Here is a 25,147-nt window from a genome sequence, read left to right as displayed (position 1 = left end):
AATAAGCAGCAGAATCATTTCTGGAGCTGAGCAGCTGCAGGGTATAGAGTTGTGTGTGTCCGTGCAGGATGCATGGCTTTGTGTGTGGTGTGTGACACAGGGACTTGCCCCGGCTCACTTAACTCACACCCATAGAAGCCACAGGACGTTCCCAGAGCTGCTGCTGTATTAAACAAGGACTGCACTACAGGAACAACCTGACAAGGAGAGAGGAGAAGAGAGAAAGGAGAGAGAGAGAACACAGAGAAGAAGAGGAGGAGGAGAGGAGAGAAAGGAGAGAGAGAGAACACAGAGAAGAAGAGGAAAGGAGAGAAAGGAGAGAGAGAGAACACAGAGAAGAAGAGGAGGAGGTGGAGAGGAGAGAAAGGAGAGAGAGAGAGAACACAGAGAAGAAAAGGAGGAGGACGGGGAAAGAGAGAAGTACACAGCGTGTTGGAGAAGAGTAGAGGAGGAGAAGAGGAGAGGAGGAGAAGAGGAGAAGAGGAGAGGAGAAGTGGAGGAGAGGAGGAGGGGAGTACACACCGCAGCTTGTATTAGAAGGAGAAAAGGAAGGTGAGAACTGTTGGAGTGGTTGTAAAGGAGCTGAACTTCCTGTCATGTTTACTTCAGTCCGGACCCTTTGTGTTCAGGGCACAATGTCCAGGCTACTATCCTCAGAGTCTGGCCGCTGCCTATGAGACCGTCCATACAGCCGCTGCCTATGAGACCGTCCATACAGCCGCTGCATACACCGAGCACTGTCGCTTTTACCGTACTTTGTTGTTGGTCAGGAGGGAGGCACAAAGGGAGCTGAAATGCAGAATGTACCGGAGGAATGGAGGGAAGAACAGAGGGCTGGAGGAGGAGGAGAGATGGATGCTAAACCCTGGGAGGGTAGAGAGGCCTTATTCCAAATAAACCCTGTTAACTCCAAACAGGATATGGACAGAGGGAAAGAGAATGGAGAGACCGGGGTTAAGGAGAGGAGGAAGGAGAATGGAGAGATGATGAACGAAGGGGGAAAGGGGACGGATAAAGAGTCGCTGATGATGGAGCTGACCCGTTTGGTTCAGAAGACAGTGAAGGAGAGTAGCTGGTGGGAGAGGAGAGGCATCGACATCACTATCCTGGTCCTGGCCTTTCTCCTGTTACCTCCAGGTAATCCATACACCTGTCTCACACACTCCATACACCTGTCTCACACACTCCATACACCTGTCTCACACACTCCATACACCTGTCTCACACACTCCATACACCTGTCCCACACACTCCATACACCTGTCTCACACTCTCCATGCACCTGTCTCACACACTCCATACACCTGTCTCACACACTTCATACACCTTAATCAAGGTCAACATGTTATTATACAGTATATTTATATAGTGTAGGTTTACCTCATTCAGTTCATCCTACCCCCAGGTAAGACATCTACCTGCACACCGCAATACATACACCCGTCTCACAGACTTTATAGTGGTCCTCTCTGGCTCAGTTGGTAGAGCGTGGCGCTTGAAATGCCAGGATTGTGGGTTCGATTGCCGCTGGGTCCACCCACATGAAAACGTATGCACGCATGACTGTAAGTCGCTTTGGATAAAAGTGTCTGCTAAATGGAATTATTATATACTAAAGCTAAACATATAGCATAGTTTTACCACATTCAGTTCACAAGGTAAGACACCGTGTCACAGCTTGATCTGAAACACCTGTCTTGTGCTTGTCTCCAGCCCCCACCAGGTGTCTCCCATTTTCCCATTATCCCCATTATCCTCTGTGTATTTATACCTGTGTTTTCTGTTTATCTGTTGCCAGTTTGTCTTGTTTTGCCAGGTCTTACCAGAGTGTTTCCTGTTTCTCCTGTTCTCAAGTTCTTGTTTTCTAGTCTTCCCGATTCTAACCTTTCTAGTCTTCCTGATTCTAACCTTTCTGCCTGCCCTGAACCTGAACCTGCCTGCCGTTCTGTCCCTGATTGACTTTGCCTTGGATTACGAACCTCTGCCTGCCATCGACGTGCCCTTTGCATGTCCCTTTGTTATAATAAATATTCTGAGAACCGAACAATCCGCCTCCTGTGTCTGCATCTGGGTCATATCCTGAGTCGTGATAGTACGAACTGGCCATGACTGACCCAGCAGACTCGGACCAGCTCCGCAACGCTGTCTCCTTCCAAGGAGCTGCGATTGGAAGACACGAGGAGTTACTTCAAACCCTTATGGAAGGACTCTCGCAGCATGCGATGACCACGCTTTTTTGTGGCGGAGGTTAGAAAGGTGTTCGATTCTCCGTTGTCCGGGAGAGAGGCTGCTTGGAAGCTACTTCAACTCTGCCAATGTGCCTCCGTCTTCTCTGTGTGGAGAAGAAGGACAAAACCCTGCATCCGTGTCTCGACTACCGGGGCCTTAATGACATAACGGTTAAAAAACTTTACCCTCTACCACTCATCTCCTCAGCTTTCAAGCCTCTCCTGGGGGTGACGCTCTTCTTGAAGTTGGACTTTCGGAACGCCTACCATCTGGTTCGGATACGGGAAGGAGACGAATGGAAGACAGCTTTTAACACGGCTAGCGGGCACAACGAGTATCTTGTTATGCCATTCGGACTGACCAACGCTACCACAGTGTTCCAGGCCCTGGTCAATGATGTGCTCCGTGACATGTTGAACCGGTTTGTGTTTGTCTACCTTGACGACATCCTTGTTTTTTCCCGTTCAGCTCAAGAGCACGTCCTCCACGTCAGACAGGTCCTTCAGCGTCTCCTGGAGAACCAGATTTTTTGTTAAAGCAGATAAATGTGACTTCTGTCGCACCACCAACTCCTTCCTAGGATACGTCATCGCTGCAGGAAATATTCAGATAGATTCTGACAAGTTGAAAGCGGTGGGATATTGGCCTCAAACCACATCCAGAGTGCAGCTGCAATGTTTCCTGGGGTTTGCTCATTTTTACCGCCGTTTCATCCGGGGTTACAGCACCCTAGCTTTCCCTATCTGAGCACTCACCTCTCCCAAGGTTGCGTTCACGTGGTCTCCAGCAGCTGACCAGGTGTTCTCGGACCTCAAGCATCGATTCACTACAGCTCCCATCTTAATTCATCCGGACCTGTCCCGTCAGTTTGTGGTGGAGGTCGAGTCTCAGTGTTCTGCCCAGGATCAAAAGCTGCATCCCTGTGCTTTCCTTAATGTCGCTGAGAGGAACTATGACGTGGGAAATCGAGAACTACTCGTGGTCAGAATGGCGTTGGAGGAGTGGAGGCGCTGGTTAGAGGAGGCGGTACATCCATTCTTAGTGTGGACTGACCATAAGAACCTGGAATATCTCTGCACCGCTAAGCGCCTCAACTCAAGGCAGGCTCGATGGGCCCTGGGTCCAAGAATGTGAAGCCTGACGCGCTCTCATGCCTGTATAGCCCGTTGCTACACCATCTGACCCCGAGACCATCCTCCGTACCTCCTGTCTAGCGGTTGCAGTCATCTGGGGTATAGAGAGCCTGGTCTGTAACCAGATGTTTGTCCCAGACTCTGCCCTTTCTCCCGGTCCTGAAATGGGTGCATTCCTCTGGTTCCCGTCGGACCCTGGCTTTCATCCGACAAAGTTTTTGGTGGCCCACCATGGTTCCTGACGTCTCTACATTCGTCGCTGCCTGCACTGTGTGTGCACAGAATAAGACTCCACGGCAAGCTCCGGCTGGCCTCCTTCAACCACTCCCTGTTCCTCACCACCCCTGGTCCCATATCTCCCTGGACTTCGTCACTGGTCTTCCTCCGTCAGATGGCAACACCACTTTCCTTTCGGTGGTGGATAGGTTTTCCAAAGCCGCCCATTTCATTCCCCTTCCCAAGTTACCCTCAGGCAAGGAGACGGCCCAGCTCATGATGCAGCACGTCTTCCAGATCCATGGACTTCCGGTCGACATGGTCTCTGACCGCGGTCCTCAGTTCTCGTCCCGATTCTGGAAGGCGTTCTTCACCCTCATCGGGTCGTCAGCCAGCCTGTCATCCGGTTTTCATCCCCAGTCTAACGGCCAGTTGGAGCGAGCCAATCAGGACCTTGTGACGGCTCTTTGTTGCCTCATCTCCGCCGACCCCATCCACTGGAGCAACTAACTTGTTTGGGTGGAATACGTCCACAACACCCTTCCCTGCTCGGCCACTGGTCTCTCGCCTTTCGAGTGTTCCTTGGGATATCAGCCCCTGCTCTTCCCTGAGCAAGAGGAAGAAGTCAGCATACCCTCTGCCCAGATGTTTGTCCGCCGCTGTCGCTGTACCTGGAAGAGAGCCCGGTCCGCTCTTATCAAGACCACCTCCAGGTATCGTTTCGGGCAGAGGGTGTGGCTTTCCACTCGGGATCTGCCCCTCCGGATGGAGTTCCGCAAACTTTACCCCTGCTTTATCAGCCCTTTCCCCCCATCTCTAACATCCTTAGCCCCACTGCTGTTCGCCTTCTATAGCCCCGCACCCTCCGTATACATTCCACTTTTCATGTGTCTAGGATTAAACCTCTGTCTCACAGCCCTTTGTCTCCTTTTGCCAGTTTGTCTTGTTTTGTCAGGTCTTACCAGCGTGTTTCTCCTGATCTCAAGTTCTTGTTTTCTAGTCTTCCCGGTTCTGACCTCTCTGCCTGTCTTGAGCCTGCCTGCTGTTCTGTCCCTGATTGACTCTGCCTTGGATTATGAACCTCTGCCTGCCCTCGACCTGCCCTTTGCCTGCCCCTTTGTTATAATAAATATTCTGAGAACCGAACAATCCGCCTCCTGTGTCTGCGTCTGGGTCATATCCTGAGTCGTGATACACCTGTCTAACAACGGCAAAACTGGTTGAAATTACATCTTTTCAAACAATTTTGCTCACTGGGTTTTAGCCAGGTTGACAATTGGTTCAATAGTGAGAGTAACATTTAGTCTGGTTAAACCAGGCTAACGCCTTATAGTCTTTATAAAGGTAAAACATATTTGTATAGGTTTACCACATCCTGTGTAACATGCAGATGTGTTGTAAATACACAGGGAGAAGGGAAGTAAGAAATCCACTGTACAAAAACATGAAGGATTATGGCTGTAAAGTAATCCCAGATTTGAGTCATCTGGCCAAACAAGGTCCTACAGAGGAGAAGGGTCAGGACCAGAAACGGATACCACGTGCTTGATAGCAGAATAGAATGTTCAGGGAAGCTGTTCTCTAATGAGTTTCAAATGGCAGGAGTAGAATGCAGTGGAACTGTGTTGCAAAATTGTCTAATGAAGATCTATTTTATGCTTATTTATGTAGCCTGGTCGCAGAGCTGTTTGTCATGAAAAATAGATCTGGGACCAGGCTAACGCTAACGGCTAGATGTTTGCCTATTTTACATTCCATAATGTGGAATATTTGCATCTAGAACAACGTGTAAACTTTCCACTCTTTGTTTGACCCCATTTCCTCCCAACTCCTTCCCCATATCCCTCTCTCCTCATCTCCTCAACTACATCTCTCCTTCCCCATATCCCTCTCTCCTCAACTACATCTCTCCTTCCCCATATCCCTCTCTCCTTATCTCCTCAACTACATCTCTCCTTCCCCATATCCCTCTCTCCTCAACTACATCTCTCCTTCCCCATATCCCTCTCTCCTCAACTACATCTCTCCTTCCCCATATCCCTCTCTCCTCAACTACATCTCTCCTTCCCCATATCCCTCTCTCCTCATCTCCTCAACTACACCTCTCCATCCCCATATCCCTCTCTCCTCATCTCCTCAACTACATCTCTCCATCCCCATATCCCTCTCTCCTTATCTCCTCAACTACACCTCTCCTTCCCCATATCCCTCTCTCCTTATCTCCTCAACTACACCTCTCTTTCCCCATATCCCTCTCTCCTCAACTACATCTCTCCTTCCCCATATCCCTCTCTCCTCAACTACATCTCTCCTTCCCCATATCCCTCTCTCCTCAACTACATCTCTCCTTCCCCATATCCCTCTCTCCTCATCTCCTCAACTACACCTCTCCATCCCCATATCCCTCTCTCCTCATCTCCTCAACTACATCTCTCCATCCCCATATCCCTCTCTCCTTATCTCCTCAACTACACCTCTCCATCCCCATATCCCTCTCTCCTCATCTCCTCAACTACATCTCTCCATCCCCATATCCCTCTCTCCTTATCTCCTCAACTACATCTCTCCATCCCCATATCCCTCTCTCCTTATCTCATCAACTACACCTCTCTTTCCCCATATCCCTCTCTCCTCATCTCCTCAACTACATCTCTCCTTCCCCATATCCCTCTCTCCTTATCTCCTCAACTACATCTCTCCATCCCCATATCCCTCTCTCCTTATCTCCTCAACTACATCTCTCCATCCCCATATCCCTCTCTCCTCATTTCCTCTACTCATCTCCCCTTCTTCGTTTCTCCTCCAGCCTTTCTGCTGCTGGGCTCATCCCAGGTCCTGGTGTTTGTCCTGGGCATGGTGCTGATGGGGGTGTCCCACGCTGTCATTACCGTTAAAGGAACCCACCTGGCCAGCCACGGATCGCTGAGCGAGTCCCCTGCCTGGGCCGAGTTCTGGGCCGTGTTCTTCATAGAGGTAAGAGAGAGTGAGAGGGGTGGGGGGGGGTTATCTGTGATCTAATGTCACCAGATAGATGGCATAATTGCTGTATCTGTCTGTCCAGGTGTGTGGGTCGTTCACTGCAAGGGCAGGTGTAACAGGCCACATTAAGATGCATCATGCCCACACCAACGTGATCGGCCTGGGTGACTCCAGCACCTGGAAGATACCCTGTCTACCCCGGAGCATCTACCTGTTCATCGCACCCCTGGCTGTACCCATTATCACTCCTCTGGTGGCTCTAGGTGAGACAAAGACAGGGTGTGTGTGTGTGTGTGTGTGTGTGTGTGTGTGTGTGTGTGTGTGTGTGTGTGTGTGTGTGTGTGTGTGTGTGTGTGTGTGTGTGTGTGTGTGTGTGTGTGTGTGTGTGTGTGTGTGTGTGTTTCCAGGTGTAGCGTCTACATGTGTAAGTTACATCATGCTCTGTCGCTGTTAGGTTGCTGTTGTTTGAAACAGGAACATGTTGAGACCTGTGTTAAGCTAATCATGTTTGAAAGGCTGACAATAACATTATTGTTTAGGCCCCTTCTTATTTACATTGATATTTTCACTCCAGGCTGTGATGGTGGAATTGTCTGTGTCTGTATCTGTGTGTGTGTCTCTGTTTCTCTCTGGTCCCTGTCTCTGTCTCTGTCTCTGTCTCTGTCTCTGTCTCTGTCTCTGGTCCCTGTCCCTGGTCCCTCGTCTCTGGTATCTGTCTCTGGTATCTGTCTCTGGTATCTGTCTCTGGTATCTGTCTCTGGTATCTGTCTCTGGTATCTGTCTCTGGTCTCTGGTCTCTGTCTCTGTCTCTGTTCTCTGTCTCTGTCTCTGTCTCTGTCTCTGTCCCTGTCCCTGTCTCTGGTCCCTGTCTCTGGTCTCTGTCTCTGTCCCTGTCACTGTCTCTGTCCCTGTTTCTCTCTCTGTTTCTGTCCCTGTCTCTGGTCTCTGTCTCTGGTCCCTGTCTCTGGTCCCTGTCTCTGGTCCCTGTCTCTGGTCTCTGTCTCTGGTCTCTGGTCTCTGGTCTCTGTCTCTGTCTCTGTCTCTGTCTCTGTCTCTGTCTCTGTCTCTGTCCCCGGTCTCTGGTCTCTGGTCCCTGCCCCTTTGTCCCGTGTCTCTATCTCTGCCCTTGTTCCTGTCCTTGTCTCTGTCCCTGTCCCTGTCGTGTGACTGTATCTGACTGTGTGTTGTAAGTGATTGTGTGTGTCCCTGACTGTGACTGTATCTAACTGTGATGTCCCTGTGCGCTTTCGAGTGGATCACTTATAACAATTTATGACTTATGACAACACACAAAGTCTCTCTCTCTCTCTCTCTACCTCTCTCTCTCTCTCTCTCTCTCTCTCTCTCTCTCTCTCTCTCTCTCTCTCTCTCTCTCTCTCTCTCTCTCTCTCTCTCTCTCTCTCTCTCTCTCTCTCTCTCTCTCTCTCTCTCTCTCTCTCTCTCTCTCTCTCTCTCTCTCTCTCTCTCTCTCTCTCTCTCTCTCTCTCTCTCTCTCTCTCTCTCTCTCTCTCTCACCAATTGATTGTACAACGTACACACATACAGTACCAGTGAAAATATTGTTGTTTTTTCTTTACACACATATGGTCAGTGAGTGTATGATATTGTGGTTGGAGACATGTTTATCTGGTCATTATAAAGAACAACTTCACTGAGCCTTGCAGCTGGAAAACCACATTACTGTCGTAGATGCGCCCCCCCCCCCCCCCCCCCCGACTTCACTCCTCTGCTTGTCTACAGACGGTCTACAGACCACTCAAACGAGCCCCCCCCCCCCCCCCCCCCGGTCTGTGTGTGTCCTGTAGGTCAGCTGAAGGACCACTCGGTGAGCCAGGCCCTGAGGACAGTCCTGATGGTGTTCCTGGGCTTCTACTCTCAATACTGGCTACTGATGCATGTGTCTGGGTTCCAGCGTGCGTACAGCAGCCTCCTCTGCATGCTGCTCTGCAGGGCCGTGTTCTCTATACCCTACATACACGTTAACATCTTCCAGGTGAGATGGTGAACAACACGCATGTACACACCCGGACGGACGGACGCACGGACGGACGGACGGACGGACGGACGCGCACACACACACACACTTGACTAAATTGTGGTACTTTTTATTATTTTTTACACTAGTTTATTTGGTAAATATTTTCTTAACTCTTTCTTGAACTGCACTGTTGGTAAAGGGCTTGTAAGGAAACATTTCACGGAAAAGTCTACACTTGTTGTATTTGTGACAAATAAAGTTTGATTTGATTCGATAACATCAAAGTCAGGAATAAATGGGTAGTTGCTGATCTGGTCATTATTTGGGTTGATTAGTATTTGGGTCAAACTGTTAACTCAGTCTTTCGTAGAAAAAGCTCACCCCCCCCCCCCCCCCCCCCCCCTCCTCCACACTTCACAATGCAGCATTGTGTCCTCACAGCTTCTACCAGGAATTCTAACATTTCAGGCAGTTCAAAGGCTACAGAAGAAAAAAACCCATTCATGCATAACTTTCCCAGACGGAGCCTTTCGTTTCCAGTCTATTGTGTTAATGAGTACAAAAGGTTTTTTTGAAGTGGGATTGAATGAAACAGTGGTTATTGGTGTAGTTAAACCCATGGGGTAGAGGTGGGGGGAGGGAACACTTGTGTAAAAAGTAGTGCACTAAAATGAGAATACGGTGCAATCTGAGAGGCAGTCCTTATGTTTTTCAGGGTTGAGTACTAAACCTGAAGGACAAAACCTCTTCCCCTAATAGTATGTTGTTGTACTGTTTGCTATTGTTGTCCCCATCCTCCCCGGTACTCCCACGGTGACTGTCCCTCTCTGGCCCTGTATTGTTGTCCCCATCCTCCCCGGTACTCCCACGGTGACTGTCCCTCTCTGGCCCTGTATTGTTGTCCCCATCCTCCCCGGTACTCCCACGGTGACTGTCCCTCTCTGGCCCTGTATTGTTGTCCCCATCCTCCTCGGTACTCCCACGGTGACTGTCCCTCCCTGGCCCTGTATTGTTGTCCCCATCCTCCCCGGTACTCCCACGGTGACTGTCCCTCTCTGGCCCTGTATTGTTGTCCCCATCCTCCTCGGTACCCCCACGGTGACTGACCCTCTCTGGCCCTGTATTGTTGTCCCCATCCTCCTCGGTACCCCCACGGTGACTGACCCTCTCTGGCCCTGTATTGTTGTCCCCATCCTCCCCGGTACTCCCACGGTGACTGTCCCTCTCTGGCCCTGTATTGTTGTCCCCATCCTCCCCGGTACTCCCACGGTGACTGTCCCTCTCTGGCCCTGTATTGTTGTCCCCATCCTCCTCGGTACTCCCACGGTGACTGTCCCTCCCTGGCCCTGTATTGTTGTCCCCATCCTCCCCGGTACTCCCACGGTGACTGTCCCTCTCTGGCCCTGTATTGTTGTCCCCATCCTCCTCGGTACCCCCACGGTGACTGTCCCTCTCTGGCCCTGTATTGTTGTCCCCATCCTCCCCGGTACTCCCACGGTGACTGTCCCTCTCTGGCCCTGTATTGTTGTCCCCATCCTCCCCGGTACCCCCACGGAGACTGTCCCTCTCTGGCCCTGTATTGTTGTCCACATCCTCCCCGGTACCCCCACGGAGACTGTCCCTCTCTGGCCCTGTACTGTTGTCCCCATCCTCCTCGGTACCCCCACGGTGACTGACCCTCTCTGGCCCTGTATTGTTGTCCCCATCCTCCCCGGTACCCCCACGGTGACTGTCCCTCTCTGGCCCTGTACTGTTGACACCATCCTCCCCGGTACTCCCACGGTGACTGTCCCTCTCTGGCCCTGTATTGTTGTCCCCATCCTCCCCGGTACTCCCACGGTGACTGTCCCTCTCTGGCCCTGTACTGTTGACACCATCCTCCCCGGTACTCCCACGGTGACTGTCCCTCTCTGGCCCTGTACTGTTGTCCCCATCCTCCCCGGTACTCCCACGGTGACTGACCCTCTCTGGCCCTGTATTGTTGTCCCCATCCTCCTCGGTACCCCCACGGTGACTGACCCTCCCTGGCCCTGTATTGTTGTCCCCATCCTCCTCGGTACCCCCACGGTGGCTGTCCCTCTCTGGCCCTGTATTGTTGTCCCCATCCTCCCCGGTACCCCCACGGTGACTGTCCCTCTCTGGCCCTGTATTGTTGTCCCCATCCTCCCCGGTACTCCCACGGTGACTGTCCCTCTCTGGCCCTGTATTGTTGTCCCCATCCTCCCCGGTACCCCCACGGTGACTGACCCTCTCTGGCCCTGTATTGTTGTCCCCATCCTCCTCGGTACCCCCACGGTGACTGTCCCTCCCTGGCCCTGTATTGTTGTCCCCATCCTCCCCGGTACTCCCACAGTGACTGACCCTCTCTGGCCCTGTATTGTTGTCCCCATCCTCCTCGGTACCCCCACGGTGACTGTCCCTCTCTGGCCCTGTATTGTTGTCCCCATCCTCCTCGGTACCCCCACGGTGACTGTCCCTCTCTGGCCCTGTATTGTTGTCCCCATCCTCCTCGGTACCCCCACGGTGACTGTCCCTCCCTGGCCCTGTATTGTTGTCCCCATCCTCCCCGGTACCCCCACGGTGACTGACCCTCTCTGGCCCTGTATTGTTGTCCCCATCCTCCCCGGTACCCCCACGGTGACTGACCCTCTCTGGCCCTGTATTGTTGTCCCCATCCTCCCCGGTACCCCCACGGTGACTGTCCCTCTCTGGCCCTGTACTGTTGACACCATCCTCCCCGGTACTCCCACAGTGACTGACCCTCTCTGGCCCTGTATTGTTGTCCCCATCCTCCCCGGTACTCCCACGGTGACTGACCCTCTCTGGCCCTGTACTGTTGTCCCCATCCTCCTCGGTACTCCCACGGTGACTGTCCCTCTCTGGCCCTGTATTGTTGTCCCCATCCTCCTCGGTACCCCCACGGTGACTGACCCTCTCTGGCCCTGTATTGTTGTCCCCATCCTCCTCGGTACCCCCACGGTGACTGACCCTCCCTGGCCCTGTATTGTTGTCCCCATCCTCCTCGGTACCCCCACGGTGACTGACCCTCTCTGGCCCTGTATTGTTGTCCCCATCCTCCTCGGTACCCCCACGGTGACTGACCCTCTCTGGCCCTGTATTGTTGTCCCCATCCTCCTCGGTACCCCCACGGTGACTGACCCTCCCTGGCCCTGTATTGTTGTCCCCATCCTCCCCGGTACTCCCACGGTGACTGACCCTCCCTGGCCCTGTATTGTTGTCCCCATCCTCCCCGGTACTCCCACGGTGACTGACCCTCCCTGGCCCTGTATTGTTGTCCCCATCCTCCCCGGTACTCCCACGGTGACTGACCCTCTCTGGCCCTGTATTGTTGTCCCCATCCTCTTCGGTACCCCCACGGTGACTGACCCTCCCTGGCCCTGTATTGTTGTCCCCATCCTCCCCGGTACTCCCACAGTGGCTGTCCCTCTCTGGCCCTGTACTGTTGACACCATCCTCCCCGGTACTCCCACAGTGGCTGTCCCTCTCTGGCCCTGTACTGTTGACACCATTGCAGAAGTATGTAACTGATTGGATGGGCCCATAGAGATGAATAATAATGTCTATAGGTAGACCTCCAGCAGCCCGATCATGCAGGACTCTGCATCCCAACTTTCTACTATATTGCGAATGTGTCCAGGGCAGCAACAACATGCCAACAGTTTCTCTCTGGGTATCTTTCTCTTCACTGAATCAGCAGGGTTTCAAACACACCCTGAGCAGGTCTTTCCTTTAAACCGTCCTCTCCTGTTCCGTACAGCACATCGGCCTGTCTATGTTCTCCCCGACCCGCCGGCCCAAGAGGATTTACCAGATGACCCACGGGGTTCTGAACCTTCCCCGGAACCCCCTGCTGGACTGGACCTTCGGACACTCCCTCATCAACTGTCACGTGGAACACCACCTGTTCCCCTTCCTCTCTGACAACATGTGTCTCAAGGTACAATGTGTCTGTGTCCCAAATGGCACCCTATTCCCCATAAGGCTCAGGTCAAAAGTAGTGCACTACCTAGGGAATAGGATACCATAAGATACAGACAGTGTGTCTGTCAAATATGTGTGGGGAAAGTCAGGATTGGGGCCAATTCCATTTCACATTACTAATTGAAAAGCTATGAGGAATTGATCAAATTGAAATGGAATTGACCCCAACCTTGCTTACATTACAATAACAGTATATCTGTCAAATATACATTAATTAAATAAGCTTCTTTAAAGAAAAGTACATTCACTTTCACCTCTTAACTACGTGGAACTTTATGACAACTGCTGATGTAAAAAAAGAAATGGCTTGATAAAATAAATGTGATCGATATGAACCTATTTCCTTTCCTCCCTCTTCTCCTCTCAGGTAAAGCCCATCGTGTCCCAGTATCTAAAGGAGAAGGAGTTCCCATACCAGGAAGACACATATCTCTCCCGCCTGCAGCTCTTCTTTCACAAGTACCAGGAGCTCATGGTGTTCGCCCCGCCCATCACTGAGCTGGTGGGGGTGCAATGATGGAGGGGGGAAGGGGGGAGGAGAGAGGCAGACAGAGAGAGGGCAGAGGTGGAGGATGACATGCACCTACTAACTAACCCATGCTGCTGTATGCTGTCATTGGAATAACAGATTGTTAACACTGTCCTATCTAGGAGGATCAATAAGAGCACAAGCTCAAACTAACACAGCTGCAAATTCATCAATTATTCCCGTGGAAAAACGACTAAATTAATTGTAACAAATACATTGTCCGTTTGTCTTCATAATCTAAGACTGTAACATGATAGCTACCAATGATCTCTATTCAAGACAATGTGTGTACTTAAGGCATTTTATGGTACATACATATTTTCATAAACTGACGTGTATTGTTCCCTTATGTGATCTATCATAGCAATAAAACAATACAAAAACACACCACATAACCTAGACAGTGTCCAAAACATATGAACATTTAACAATATTAAACAGATAATATCTATGTGATGTAATTGAAAAACCTTTTGATACCTGCTACAGATGTATTTTTGATTTCAAGGCTCATAGGCCTCTCGTCCAAACTAGTCCACTACTTTTGACCAAGGCTCATAGGCCTCTCGTCCAAACTAGTCCACTACTTTTGACCAAGGCTCATAGGTCTCTCATCCAAACTAGTGCACTACTTTTGACCAAGGCTCATAGGCATTTCGTCAAAACTAGTGCACTACTTTTGACCAAGGCTCATAGGTCTCTCATCCAAACTAGTGCACTACTTTTGACCAAGGCTCATAGGTCTCTCATCCAAACTAGTGCACTACATGGAGTAGGGTGACATTTAGGACACATTCTGAATATGTCTAACTGACTGAGGAGATTAATCAGACCAGGTGTGTATTTACCACAGACCGATGGTGTTGCTGGTGTGTATTTACCACAGACCGATGGTGTTGCTGGTGAGTATTTACCACAGACCGATGGTGTTGCTGGTGTGTATTTACCACAGACCGATGGTGTTGCTGGTGTGTATTTACCACAGACCGATGGTGTTGCTGGTGTGTATTTACCACAGACCGATGGTGTTGCTGGTGAGTATTTACCACAGACCGATGGTGTTGCTGGTGTGTATTTACCACAGACCGATGGTGTTGCTGGTGAGTATTTACCACAGACCGATGGTATTGCTGGTGTGTATTTACCACAGACCGATGGTGTTGCTGGTGTGTATTTACCACAGACCGATGGTGTTGCTGGTGTGTATTTACCACAGACCGATGGTGTTGCTGGTGAGTATTTACCACAGACCGATGGTGTTGCTGGTGTGTATTTACCACAGACCGATGGTGTTGCTGGTGTGTATTTACCACAGACCGATGGTATTGCTGGTGTGTATTTACCACAGACCGATGGTGTTGCTGGTGAGTATTTACCACAGACCGATGGTGTTGCTGGTGTGTATTTACCACAGACCGATGGTGTTGCTGGTGTGTATTTACCACAGACCGATGGTGTTGCTGGTGTGTATTTACCACAGACCGATGGTGTTGCTGGTGAGTATTTACCACAGACCGATGGTGTTGCTGGTGAGTATTTACCACAGACCGATGGTGTTGCTGGTGTGTATTTACCACAGACCGATGGTGTTGCTGGTGAGTATTTACCACAGACCGATGGTGTTGCTGGTGAGTATTTACCACAGACCGATGGTGTTGCTGGTGAGTATTTACCACAGACCGATGGTGTTGCTGGTGAGTATTTACCACAGACCGATGGTGTTGCTGGTGTGTATTTACCACAGACCGATGGTATTGCTGGTGTGTATTTACCACAGACCGATGGTGTTGCTGGTGTGTATTTACCACAGACCGATGGTGTTGCTGGTGAGTATTTACCACAGACCGATGGTGTTGCTGGTGTGTATTTACCACAGACCGATGGTGTTGCTGGTGAGTATTTACCACAGACCGATGGTGTTGCTGGTGTGTATTTACCACAGACCGATGGTGTTGCTGGTGTGTATTTACCACAGACCGATGGTGTTGCTGGTGAGTATTTACCACAGACCGATGGTGTTGCTGGTGTTTATTTTTTTAGTGTCTGAAACAGAAAACCGTTGTTTGCACTGAAATGACAGTAAATATGAAATAAATCAATGAATCATGTCTGTGCCATTGTGCTATGTTTTCATTCTGAGAAATGTCCCTTAAACTGAGACGTTGTAGTATGAGACCCGTTTTTATTAACCAGTCAATACCACACGTGTTGTACAGTGTTGATCTGTACGCTATTCAGGTCTTCCACTGGGTGGCAGAGTTGGATCAGTCTTTCCAATCAAAGCTCTGGCCTCTTATCAACTCAAGAGAATACAATGATCAATATTTGCTTCTCCATTGTATTGTCCTTGCACTTTGGACTTTGTAATTTGTCCAACAGCTTAGATATACATATCTCTTGTAGGATACCGTTGTTTCTTATCAGAAAATACATAGGGAATTAATTATTAATTCAAATGCTTGATTGATCCTTTTATATAATCCTCTGATAGTATAGAAGTGTTATCCATCAATGATCAACACATGATCAACTCCAGCTGTGCAAATCATTACAGAGACAAGAGGAATACTATACCTCTGTGTGTCCAGTCTGAGCTCCACCCATGTTGCTACTTTTACGCTGTCATCTGATACACATGGAAATAAAAGGGAGGGCCGTGATTGCATGGAGGAGGGCGTGTGGGTGTGTTTGTTTCGGGGCGGGTGTATGTATGTATGTGTGTTTGTTTGTGTGTGTGTGTGTGTGTGTGGATGGTGTGTGTGTGTGTGGAGTTAGCTGAAACTATGAGAGATTCAGCTGAGACGCTCACATAGTTGAGGTGTGGCTTGTTAGAGGCTCCAGGAAGGAACTAACTCAGGTTAGCCAGAGGCAGACAGAGTAGAACAGAACAGAACAGGAGCGGCTGAGGCGAGTTCATCTGAGAGAGAAAGTGAGCGAGAGTGAGCTATGGCAGACACAGAACTCAAACCAGAGTCAAAACCAGACCAGAAACTCTGCTGCACTGTTTGTTCCGGTGCTCTCAATGGTGACAAGTCCTCTACCTGTGGCCACTCAGTCTGTGCCTCCTGCCTGGGCAAGAAAAGTAAGGGCTGCCCCCAGTGTTTACAATGCTCTGGCAAGCCTATACCGGCACCTGTGGAACAGAACGGAACGATGAATGAAATAGTGGCTGAGTCTCCACTGGTGATCAAAACCGAAGAAAAAGAGAAAAGGGACATACAAACCCAAATTTCAAAGACATCAGAGGAGGCAAAGATACAGGAAGACCTGAAGGAATCAGAGGACCCTAAGAAACCAGACAAGGCAATGATACAGGAAGACCTGAAGGAATCAGAGGACCCTAAGAAACCAGACAAGGCAAAGATACAGAAAGACCTGAAGGAATCAGAGGACCCTAAGAAATCAGAGGATGCAAAGATACAGGAAGACCTGAAGGAATCAGAGGAAGAGAGAAATAAAGAGAGTGATCCTCAACAGCCTGCAGAGGAAGTGAAAGAGGAAGTGGGGGTTGGGGAGGGAGATACATTAAGGGAAGAGAAAGCAAAAGGAGAGGTGAAAGTGGAGCCGTTGGGGCCCGATGATGTTGTGTGTGACTCGTGTATGGAGATGAGCCCGTGCCGGGCCCTCAAGTCCTGCCTCACCTGCCTTGTGTCCTACTGCGAGGCCCACCTTAGGCCTCACCTGGAGAACCCCAAGTTCCAGAACCACAGGTTGGTGGAGCCGCTGAGGGACATCGAGAGACGGACCTGTGAGACCCACAAGTGGCCCCTGGACCTTTTCTGCTGTGCCGACGCTGTGTGTGTCTGTCAGGACTGTGTGACAGAGGACCACAGGGGACACAACACTGTGCCTGTGGTGGAGGCACGCAGAACCATTGAGGTATTGCACTTTCTCTCTTCAGCATGCATACTTTCCTTCTTTCTCTTACTCCGTTTCTTTCTCTCTCCCTTTCTCTCCCTCTCTCTCTCCCTTTCTCTCCCTCTCTCTCTCCCTTTATCTCCCTCTCTCTCTCCCTTTCTCTCAGTTTCTCTGTCTCCCTTTCTCTCTCTGTTTCTCTCTCTCCCTTTCTCTCTCTGTTTCTCTGTCTCCCTTTCTCTCTGTTTCTCTGTCTCTCCCTCTCTCTCCCTTTCCCCCAGTTTCTCCATCTCTCCCTCTCTCTATTCTGTCTCCCTTTCTCTGTTTCTCTCTCTCTCCCATTCTCTCTTTCTCTCTCTCCCTTTCTCTCTGTTTCTCTCTCTCCCTTTCTCTCCCTCTCTCTTCCTCTGTGTCTTTCTCTCTCCCTCTCTCTCCCTTTCTCTCTGTTTCTCTCTGTTTCTCTGTCTCTCCCTTTCTCTCCCTCTCTCTTCCTCTGTGTCTTTCTCTCTCCCTCTCTCTCCCTTTCTCTCTGTTTCTCTCTGTTTCTCTGTCTTTCCCTTTCTCTCCCTCTCTCTTCCTCTGTGTCTTTCTCTCTCCCTCTCTCTCCCTTTCTCTCTGTTTCTCTGTCTCTCCCTTTCTCTCCCTCTCTCTTCCTCTGTCTTTCTCTCTCCCTCTCTCTCCCTTTCTCTCTGTCTCTCCCTCTCTCTCTCTCAGTTTCTCTGTCTCTCACTCACTCTCACGTTCTTCGATACACATGCGCGAACAAACATTTGCATAGATTTGATATCTAAAAGAAACACCTTGTGCATAGGGCCAAACCATTCTAAAATTACAGAACACCGTATCAGTTGTGTGCTGTTGTTATCTATGAAAATTGGCCACCTCATGTTTGTAAGTAAAGAGTCACCTAAGTTTCCATACGTGGCGAGAGTGGAATAAAAACAGGATGTTTTCCTCACAAACAGAGCACTCCAGCCGCTGTGGAAGTGATCAGTCTGAAACATCCCACTATATTGTATTAACCCATACATTTTCCAAATGCTATAGCCTACAGTTTTAAAGCTAATTTCATGCCATTCTACACATTTTGCCTAGACTTACGCCATGTCAATGATATCTGAGTGAGAGTGACTAACAAAATCAACGGAGGCCTCCTGGAGGTCAGGGCCCCTGGGCACATGGCCTCCGCGTGACTGTCGGCATTCTGCCATAATTACTACAGATTTAGATAGCTGGCTCGACTGATTTACCCTTCTTAACATTGTTAGCTGACATGACTAATTGAGTGACTGCCAGTGACTGACATAAGAAGAGAACAAGTGCTGATGTACAACCACATTTAAAAATTGCACCTTGTGTATTCTACTACTTTAATCAAAAGTTAAGGAAAATTACTAAATCAAATCTAACTTTATTTAACGTGAAACCGACATTTCAATTACTAATTGGTAGACTGGAAGTGGAATTAAAGACACACTAAGTCAGTGGCACAGATGGAAATATCCAAGCAGAAGATACATCTCCTTCAAATGTTTATATTTGGTTGCGTTGACAACCAAACACAATTCAACATCACTTTTGAAATACAGTAAATAGCTTATTAACTTGTCGACAAGTTAAACAAATTGAGTCTCGAACTCAAAGAAAAAATGTAAGTTAAAGAATGAGATTAAGCCAATGGCCCAGATGAAACTATTCATGTACATTTAAAAAATATATACAATATATTTTAGTAGACGCTCTCATCCAGAGTGGTGAGTGAGTACATTTTCATGTCCTCTGTGGGAATGAAACCCACAACCCTGGCATTGCAAGCATCATGCTCTACCAACTGAGCCACATGGGCCAGTAGATACATCTCCTTTAAATGCTGATATTTGGTTGCGTTGTTAACCAAACGCACGTACTATTACTAAAGTTATGGTTAAGTTCTTCCTGGGGTCCACCTGAAACATTATTTATTACAAAACATCAATAGACTCGGGGGCTCCTGAGTAGCGCAGCGGTCTAAGGCTGTGCTAGAGGCGTCTCTACAGACCCTGGTTCGTTCCCATGATGTGTCACAACCGGCAGTGATTGGGAGTCCCATAGGGCAGCGCACAATTGCCTAGCGTCGTCCGGGTTAGGGTAGGATTTGGCCCGGGGTAGGCCATCATTGTAAATAAGAATTTGTTCTTAACTGACTTGCCTAGTTAAATAAAGGTTAAATAAAGGTTAAATAAAGGTTAAATAAAGGTTAAATAATAAATAAAAATAACAACTCAAGGACAGAGCTACACAGATTTAAAAATAAGAATACACACTTTCATTCACTTACACAAAACATCCATAGACAATACCCACTGGGCACAGACGTCAATTCAACATCTATTCTGCGTTAATTCAACGAAATGTCATTGAAATGACGTGGAAACGACGTTGATTCAACCAGTGTGTGTTCCCAGTGGGTAACAACTCAAGGACATAACTACATACATTTAAAATAAGAATACATACTTATATACTCTTATTCAGTAAGTGTATATAAGACAACAGCACATAGCTTTCTCACAGCGCTGCTCTTAAATGAACCACCTAAGACAATCAATCAATCAATCAATCAATCAATCATACGATTAATCCTACGTTCACATCCGTGGAGGCTCCTCAGAGGAGGAAGGAGAGGACCATCCTCCTCAGTGAATTTCATAAAAATAAAAATAGTGAAACACTAAAAAAAGTTATTAGATAAAACTATACTAAATATATTAATGTCACCAAATAATTTATTAAAACACACTGTTTTGCAATTAAGATCTACAGTAGCCTCAGCAGCACTCTGTAGGGTAGCACAATTGTGTAGCAGGAAGACAGCTAGTTTCCGTCCTCCTCTGGGTACATTGACGTCAATACAAAACCTAGGAGGTTCATGGTTTTCACACCCTTCCATAGACTTGCACAGTAATTATGACAACTTCCGGAGGATGTCCTCCAACCTATCAGCGCTATTGCAGCATGAAATGACATGTTGTCCACCCAATCAAATGATCAGAGAATTAATCTAGTTCTGATAGCATAAGCGACAGCTAGCTAGCACTGCAGTGCATAAAATGTGGTGAGTAGTTGACTCAAAAAGAGAGAAAGACAATAGTTGAACAGTTTCGAACAAATTCATTTCTTCAAAAAGGAAGGAGGCGCAAGAGAGAGCGAGCTACCTATATTTTGTTGTATTTTTTACAAGCTAGCAAATGCAGCTAGCTAGTTTAGCCTACTCAAACACCTTGCTCAAACAGAGAGGGATGCTATGTTAGCTAGCTGGCTATGGCTATCCAACACTGGAACTCTTCCATGTCAAGGTAAGCTTTTGGTTTTATTAATTTATTGTCACCGGGGCCCGTCGGTGTAACTGCTAAATCTTCTTGCTGACTGTACACTGTACTGCATGATTGTAGCGGGTTTACTAACGAGTTAGTTCTAGTAGCTATGTTGACTAGTATGACGTTAGCTAATATGGTGACAATGATGTAGGCTGTGTGTAGTGGTTAGCGGTTATGATATGAAGGTTTGGCTTGGAAAGGTTTTTTCGCCTGGTCACAGACAGCTATTGTGTTGTTCACTGAAGTCCACAAGATAAGGGAAAAGGTGAGAGGAGGAGAGCGCGTAGATGCGAGAAGGAATTATACAATAGACAAAGTGATCATGCTGTTTGTATGTGGCTGCTATGAAAGTGAACTGTGTTTGCGTGTGATCAGGGGTGTATTAATTCCTCCAATTCTGTTGAAAAACGTTTCTTAAACAGAAAGGGGATAAAATACCTGAATCTGTGGAATTCAACTGAATTCAAAATCTTTCAGACACTTTCACTATCCTGCTATATGAAGTGATATTAAATAAATGCATGTTCAAGATAGCATGCATAGGTCATTGCAGGTCTGTGGAGATCTTCACCATTGCTGTAATAATCTGTGCAGAATCTCGAACGGCATTGATCATCATGTACTTTTAATGTAATCTCAACTGAAATCCAGGCCATTCCATTCTGCTATTCTACTAACCAAAAATCAGACATTGTTTTTCCATTGGAATTTGGTTGTGCTTTTAGATGGTTGAAAGCATAGTGACAACACATTGGAAATTCAACTAACCTTTGGCTGTCTTTTTGAGTGATTGAATATAGGTGGTAATCTCATTGTTCAACATCAACAAATAATACCCAATTATCCACGTTGAAATGACGTGGTGTGCCCGGTGGGTAGTCTCTCTCAGTGACAGAGACAGCCCACGACCCTCAGGTTCAGTCATTCATTCCAACAGGGATCCAGGTTTTAGCTCACACCTGTTATTTGCAAATGAACCGTTGTTGCAAAACTTTAAATAATGACATTCCCTATCTAAATCAAGGAATGTTTGGAAAACCCATACGGTATTGACAATCGTCATGCAACAACTCAATTACTATTAGCTGAATCCTTGGTCATTCACATGTGCAATGTAAATACAATAATCTCATTGTCCCGGCCGTCGTAAGAAGTAGAGCAAGGCTCCTCTTCATCTAGATTTCTTCATGTGTGTTCACAAGCAAAAACCTCTTTTGAGGATTACATAACTCACAGTGGAATGGGGAAGGCGTTGTTTGATCTCATCTGACTGACACATTGTTGAACAGGAGACAGAGCTTGTCCGTGTTGATCCAGGATAGTCTACAACAATTCAGTATATGCCATTTATCCAGACTTATCCAAACCTCTTTGTTACTGTTTAATGCTGGCTCAGGGAACATCCAAACAAGATCATTCTGTTGACATTCAGTTTGACACACGGTTTGGGACTTCCCTTCAAGGGTTCTCGCTGTTGTCTCACTGAGCATAACACCATTTACATTAACAAGACACAACATGTGAATAGTTGTAAGTAAATGTTTTGTGAGTGAGATATTTGTCTCTGTGCCAAATCACGAGTATAGGATAATAAGGATAATTAACATTCATGCCTCATCTACAAATTGTTTAAACCCAAACAGGTCGAACGACTTTGTTGTTCCGCTGTTCTATAGAACACGATGCTTGGTTTTTTCAGAGCAATGAGAGCGTGCTCAGACCAGAACAGGAATCTACTGAGGGGAAAGGAGAGGGTAGGACACAAGAGCAGCTGTTGAGTGAGTAACCTGGTCCCAGATCTGTTTGTGTTGTTTTGCTAACTCTGTCATTGATAATGACCATAGAGAGTTGGCAAGACAGCACAATCAGATCTGGGAGCAGGCTAGCTCTTAAATGGCTGAGGAATATGAAAATGCTACATTAAGAGTCACACATTAGGCTGCCTGGGAGGTTTTCAAAGTGTTGCCTTTCAAAAAAGGGGCGCTCATTTTGAGCACTCTCACACCTACACAAGTACAGGTTTCTAGAATGATGGGAAGTCGTTTATGGAAATATGCATATTGACATGAATATGAAGAAAACTAATTGCTACTTTATTTCAAGCATCATACATTTTGAAATTAAATCAAATTAACCTTATAATATTCCTTTCTGCACACTCCTATGATAGTGATATTTGCTAATAATGTCTCTCTCCTGTGCACTCGTGGGAATTGGCCTATATGGATACGGCTACATTGAAATGTTTCTTACAGAAGAAATATGGACCGCATATGTATAACCATGGTAACAATCAAAAGGAAAGATTATGGGGAAAAGTATTAGACTAAAAGGTGAGGACACAACAGTTCACCTGACAAGACTGAATCCAAACATTACACTATTGATTTTATGTGCATTTGACATTTTCTGTACTTCTCGACCACATTTGTTGATAACGAAATCTGAAAATACTCTGGATACATTCAGTAACATTTAAAGAATATTCTTGGGAAATGTGGGGTAGGTGCAACATAAGATGAAAACTATGACGAGGGTTTGAGTAGAGGACTAACTGGTCTGCAAGTCTTCAACTATAAGGTGCTTTTGTTGAGCTCTCCTAGCTGTGCTGTTGAGGAACTAGAGCGAGCACACTTGTAGCTGTTAGGTTTGGAACACAGCCCTGCATCCCCACCATCACACAATTACTGTTGTTGTTTACGTAATCCATTGTAAATCGCAATCTGTGTCAGGTTGGCATCATTTGAAAGCTTGTTCTATTGCCAACATGACTAGCTAAATTATACAATATGATATAACAGGTTTAGACTTCACAAGGCAATTCAGAGAAGCAGACCGTCATTTTGGTGTGCATAGAATAGAGTCATGAGTACATTCAGATGTGTGGTCCTCAGCAGATGTTCTTCACAATAATACAAACACAGACTCATTCTGTTCAGGACAACCCAGGGTATAGAATAGCGCCATGTCATCATGTAGCTGTACATCAAACACAGAGATCATAAACATTGACTCTGTACATTACATGAGTTTTATGATAAGGAAATGTGAAGTGCACGTTTGGACTCACAGGTGTTTTTGCTTACTTGTATGACATCAAAGAGATATTTCTTAGAATATTCAACGTCTCATCTTTCAAAATACATTGAGCCCTCTTAATTTACAGCAATTCCCTCACTCAGAGAACAAAACATTTGCAAAAGTGGTCTAATGTCCATTGCTCGTGTTTCTTGGCCCAAGCAAGTCTCTTCTTCTTATTGTTGTCCTTTTAGTAGTGGTTTCTTTGCAGCAATTCGACCATGAAGGCCTGATTCACGCAGTCTCCTCTGAACAGTTGATTTTGAGATGCATGTTACTTGAACTCTGTGAAGCATTTATTTGGGCTGTAATCTGAGGTGTAGTTAAATCTAATGAATTTATCCTCTGCAACAGAGGTAACTCTGGGTCTTTCTTTCCTGTGGCAGCCATCATGAGAGCCAGTTTCATCATAGCGCTTAATATTGTTTTTGCGACTGCACTTGAAGAAACTTTAAAAGTTCTTGGGATTTTCCGCATTGACTGACCTTCATGTCTTAAAGTAATGATAGACTGTCATTTCTCTTTGCTTATTTGAGCTGTTCTTGTCATAATCTGAACTTGGTCTTTTACCAAATAGGGCTATCTTTTGTATACCACCCCTACCTTGTCACAACACAACTGATTGGCTATAATGCATTAAGAAGGAAAGAAATTCCACAAATTAACTTTTAACAAGGCACACCTGTTTATTGAAATGCATTCCAGGTGACTACCTTATGAAGCTGGTTGAGAGAATTCCAAGAGTGTGCAAAGCTGTCATCAAGGCAAAAGCTGGGTACTTTGAAGAATCTCAAATTCTCAAACACTTTTTTGGTTACTACATGATTCCATATGTGTTATTTTATAGTTTTGATGTCTTCACTATTATTCTACAATGTAGAAAATAGTACAAATAAAGAAAAACCCTTGAATGAGTAGATGTGTCCAAACTTTTGACTGATACTGTAATTCAATGAATCAACATTTTATTTAATATCATACAAAGAATGCCTATGTAAATGGTTAGTGGGTTTACACATCCAACTTACATCAAAACAAGAGATGATTGAATAGTGAAATTAATAGTGTCTAATACAAATGATTATCAGAATGTCAGGACTGGAACAGAAACCTGCACGTCCAGTAGCTAGATCTCTAGGAGCAAGGTTGGCCATGCATGTTCTAGGTCTATGCATTGTTACTTTTAGCAGTATTGTTGTGGTCCTACAACCAATTATAACAGTAAACCAGTAGCATATATAACCCATTGGAGATATACTCTTCAGTCTCTCCGGGACTTGGGACTTTCCTTGGGAACTTAATTCGCAGACAGGGTTTAGCAGTTTTCACAGTTATCTGTATCTGAGGTTAGGAAACATAGAAATTAGACCAGGACTTGTTTCATTATTTTCAAGTGATATAACATTTCATATTTCATTGCAATTGTGTTTTTGTATTGTCACAGATCTCTCTTTGGGACTGGAAATATGTTCGTTAGCTTGCTAGCTGTAGCTAGCTAGCTGACGTTACCTAGAATGGATGGTTAACCTGATAAACAACTTACCCGTGTGCTACACATCATCCTGGCCACCTCTTGCTGCTAACGTTACTATACATGTAGGCAATGCTGCCCATCCTCCTATAGTTTCTCCCACCAGCCTCCTCTGGTACAGATAGGAATTCTAGCATGAGTACCAGTTGCAGCTCAAGAGTCACTCGGACCTAAGGAATTCAGGCCCTAGCTATACTGAAACACAATGAATCAAACTGTAGTGAATCAGATTCCTTCCGTGAAAAACACAATAGAACAACA

The 25,147-nt window shown here is 47.0% G+C and overlaps 3 protein-coding genes across 3 annotated transcripts in view; all 3 read left to right on the top strand.

The window, feature by feature from the left end:
* Nucleotides 1–397: 397 nt before the first annotated feature.
* On the top strand, nt 398–15,174 carry LOC120029449 (fatty acid desaturase 6-like). The gene is made up of 6 exons (XM_038974657.1): nt 398–1,137; nt 6,385–6,551; nt 6,640–6,820; nt 8,363–8,550; nt 12,314–12,493; nt 12,905–15,174. Exons 1-6 carry the CDS (start codon nt 795–797, stop codon nt 13,052–13,054), a joined length of 1,209 nt encoding a protein of 402 aa, XP_038830585.1. The 5' UTR covers nt 398–794; the 3' UTR covers nt 13,055–15,174.
* On the top strand, nt 13,901–15,174 carry LOC120029450. The gene is made up of 2 exons (XM_038974658.1): nt 13,901–15,048; nt 15,082–15,174. Exons 1-2 carry the CDS (start codon nt 13,924–13,926, stop codon nt 15,136–15,138), a joined length of 1,182 nt encoding a protein of 393 aa, XP_038830586.1. The 5' UTR covers nt 13,901–13,923; the 3' UTR covers nt 15,139–15,174.
* Nucleotides 15,175–15,307: 133 nt separating this feature from the next.
* LOC120029448 (tripartite motif-containing protein 16-like) overlaps nt 15,308–25,147 on the top strand; it is a 19,077-nt gene continuing 9,237 nt past the window's right edge. The window contains exon 1 of the mRNA XM_038974656.1: nt 15,308–16,945. Coding sequence (XP_038830584.1) covers nt 16,013–16,945 — 933 coding nt within the window. The 5' untranslated portion in view covers nt 15,308–16,012. The remainder of the gene's footprint in view (nt 16,946–25,147) is intronic.

This window comes from Salvelinus namaycush, chromosome 35 (genome assembly GCF_016432855.1).
Source record: "Salvelinus namaycush isolate Seneca chromosome 35, SaNama_1.0, whole genome shotgun sequence".
In the NCBI taxonomy this organism is placed as follows: domain Eukaryota; kingdom Metazoa; phylum Chordata; class Actinopteri; order Salmoniformes; family Salmonidae; genus Salvelinus; species Salvelinus namaycush.
Note: the sequence above shows the minus strand (reverse complement) of the source record. Positions and strands in the feature narration are given on the sequence as shown.

What these genes read in the sequence shown, in the direction of transcription:
- LOC120029449 (XM_038974657.1), top strand. Translation starts at nt 795, where the DNA reads ATGCAGAATGTACCGGAGGAATGGAGGGAAGAACAGAGGGCTGGAGGA. An exon ending in CTTTCTCCTGTTACCTCCAG is followed by an intron (nt 1,138 to 6,384) that starts GTAATCCATACA and finishes TTTCTCCTCCAG; the next exon opens with CCTTTCTGCTGCTGGGCTCA. An exon ending in GGGCCGTGTTCTTCATAGAG is followed by an intron (nt 6,552 to 6,639) that starts GTAAGAGAGAGT and finishes CTGTCTGTCCAG; the next exon opens with GTGTGTGGGTCGTTCACTGC.
- LOC120029450 (XM_038974658.1), top strand. Translation starts at nt 13,924, where the DNA reads ATGGTGTTGCTGGTGTGTATTTACCACAGACCGATGGTGTTGCTGGTG. An exon ending in GTATTTACCACAGACCGATG is followed by an intron (nt 15,049 to 15,081) that starts GTGTTGCTGGTG and finishes CACAGACCGATG; the next exon opens with GTGTTGCTGGTGTTTATTTT.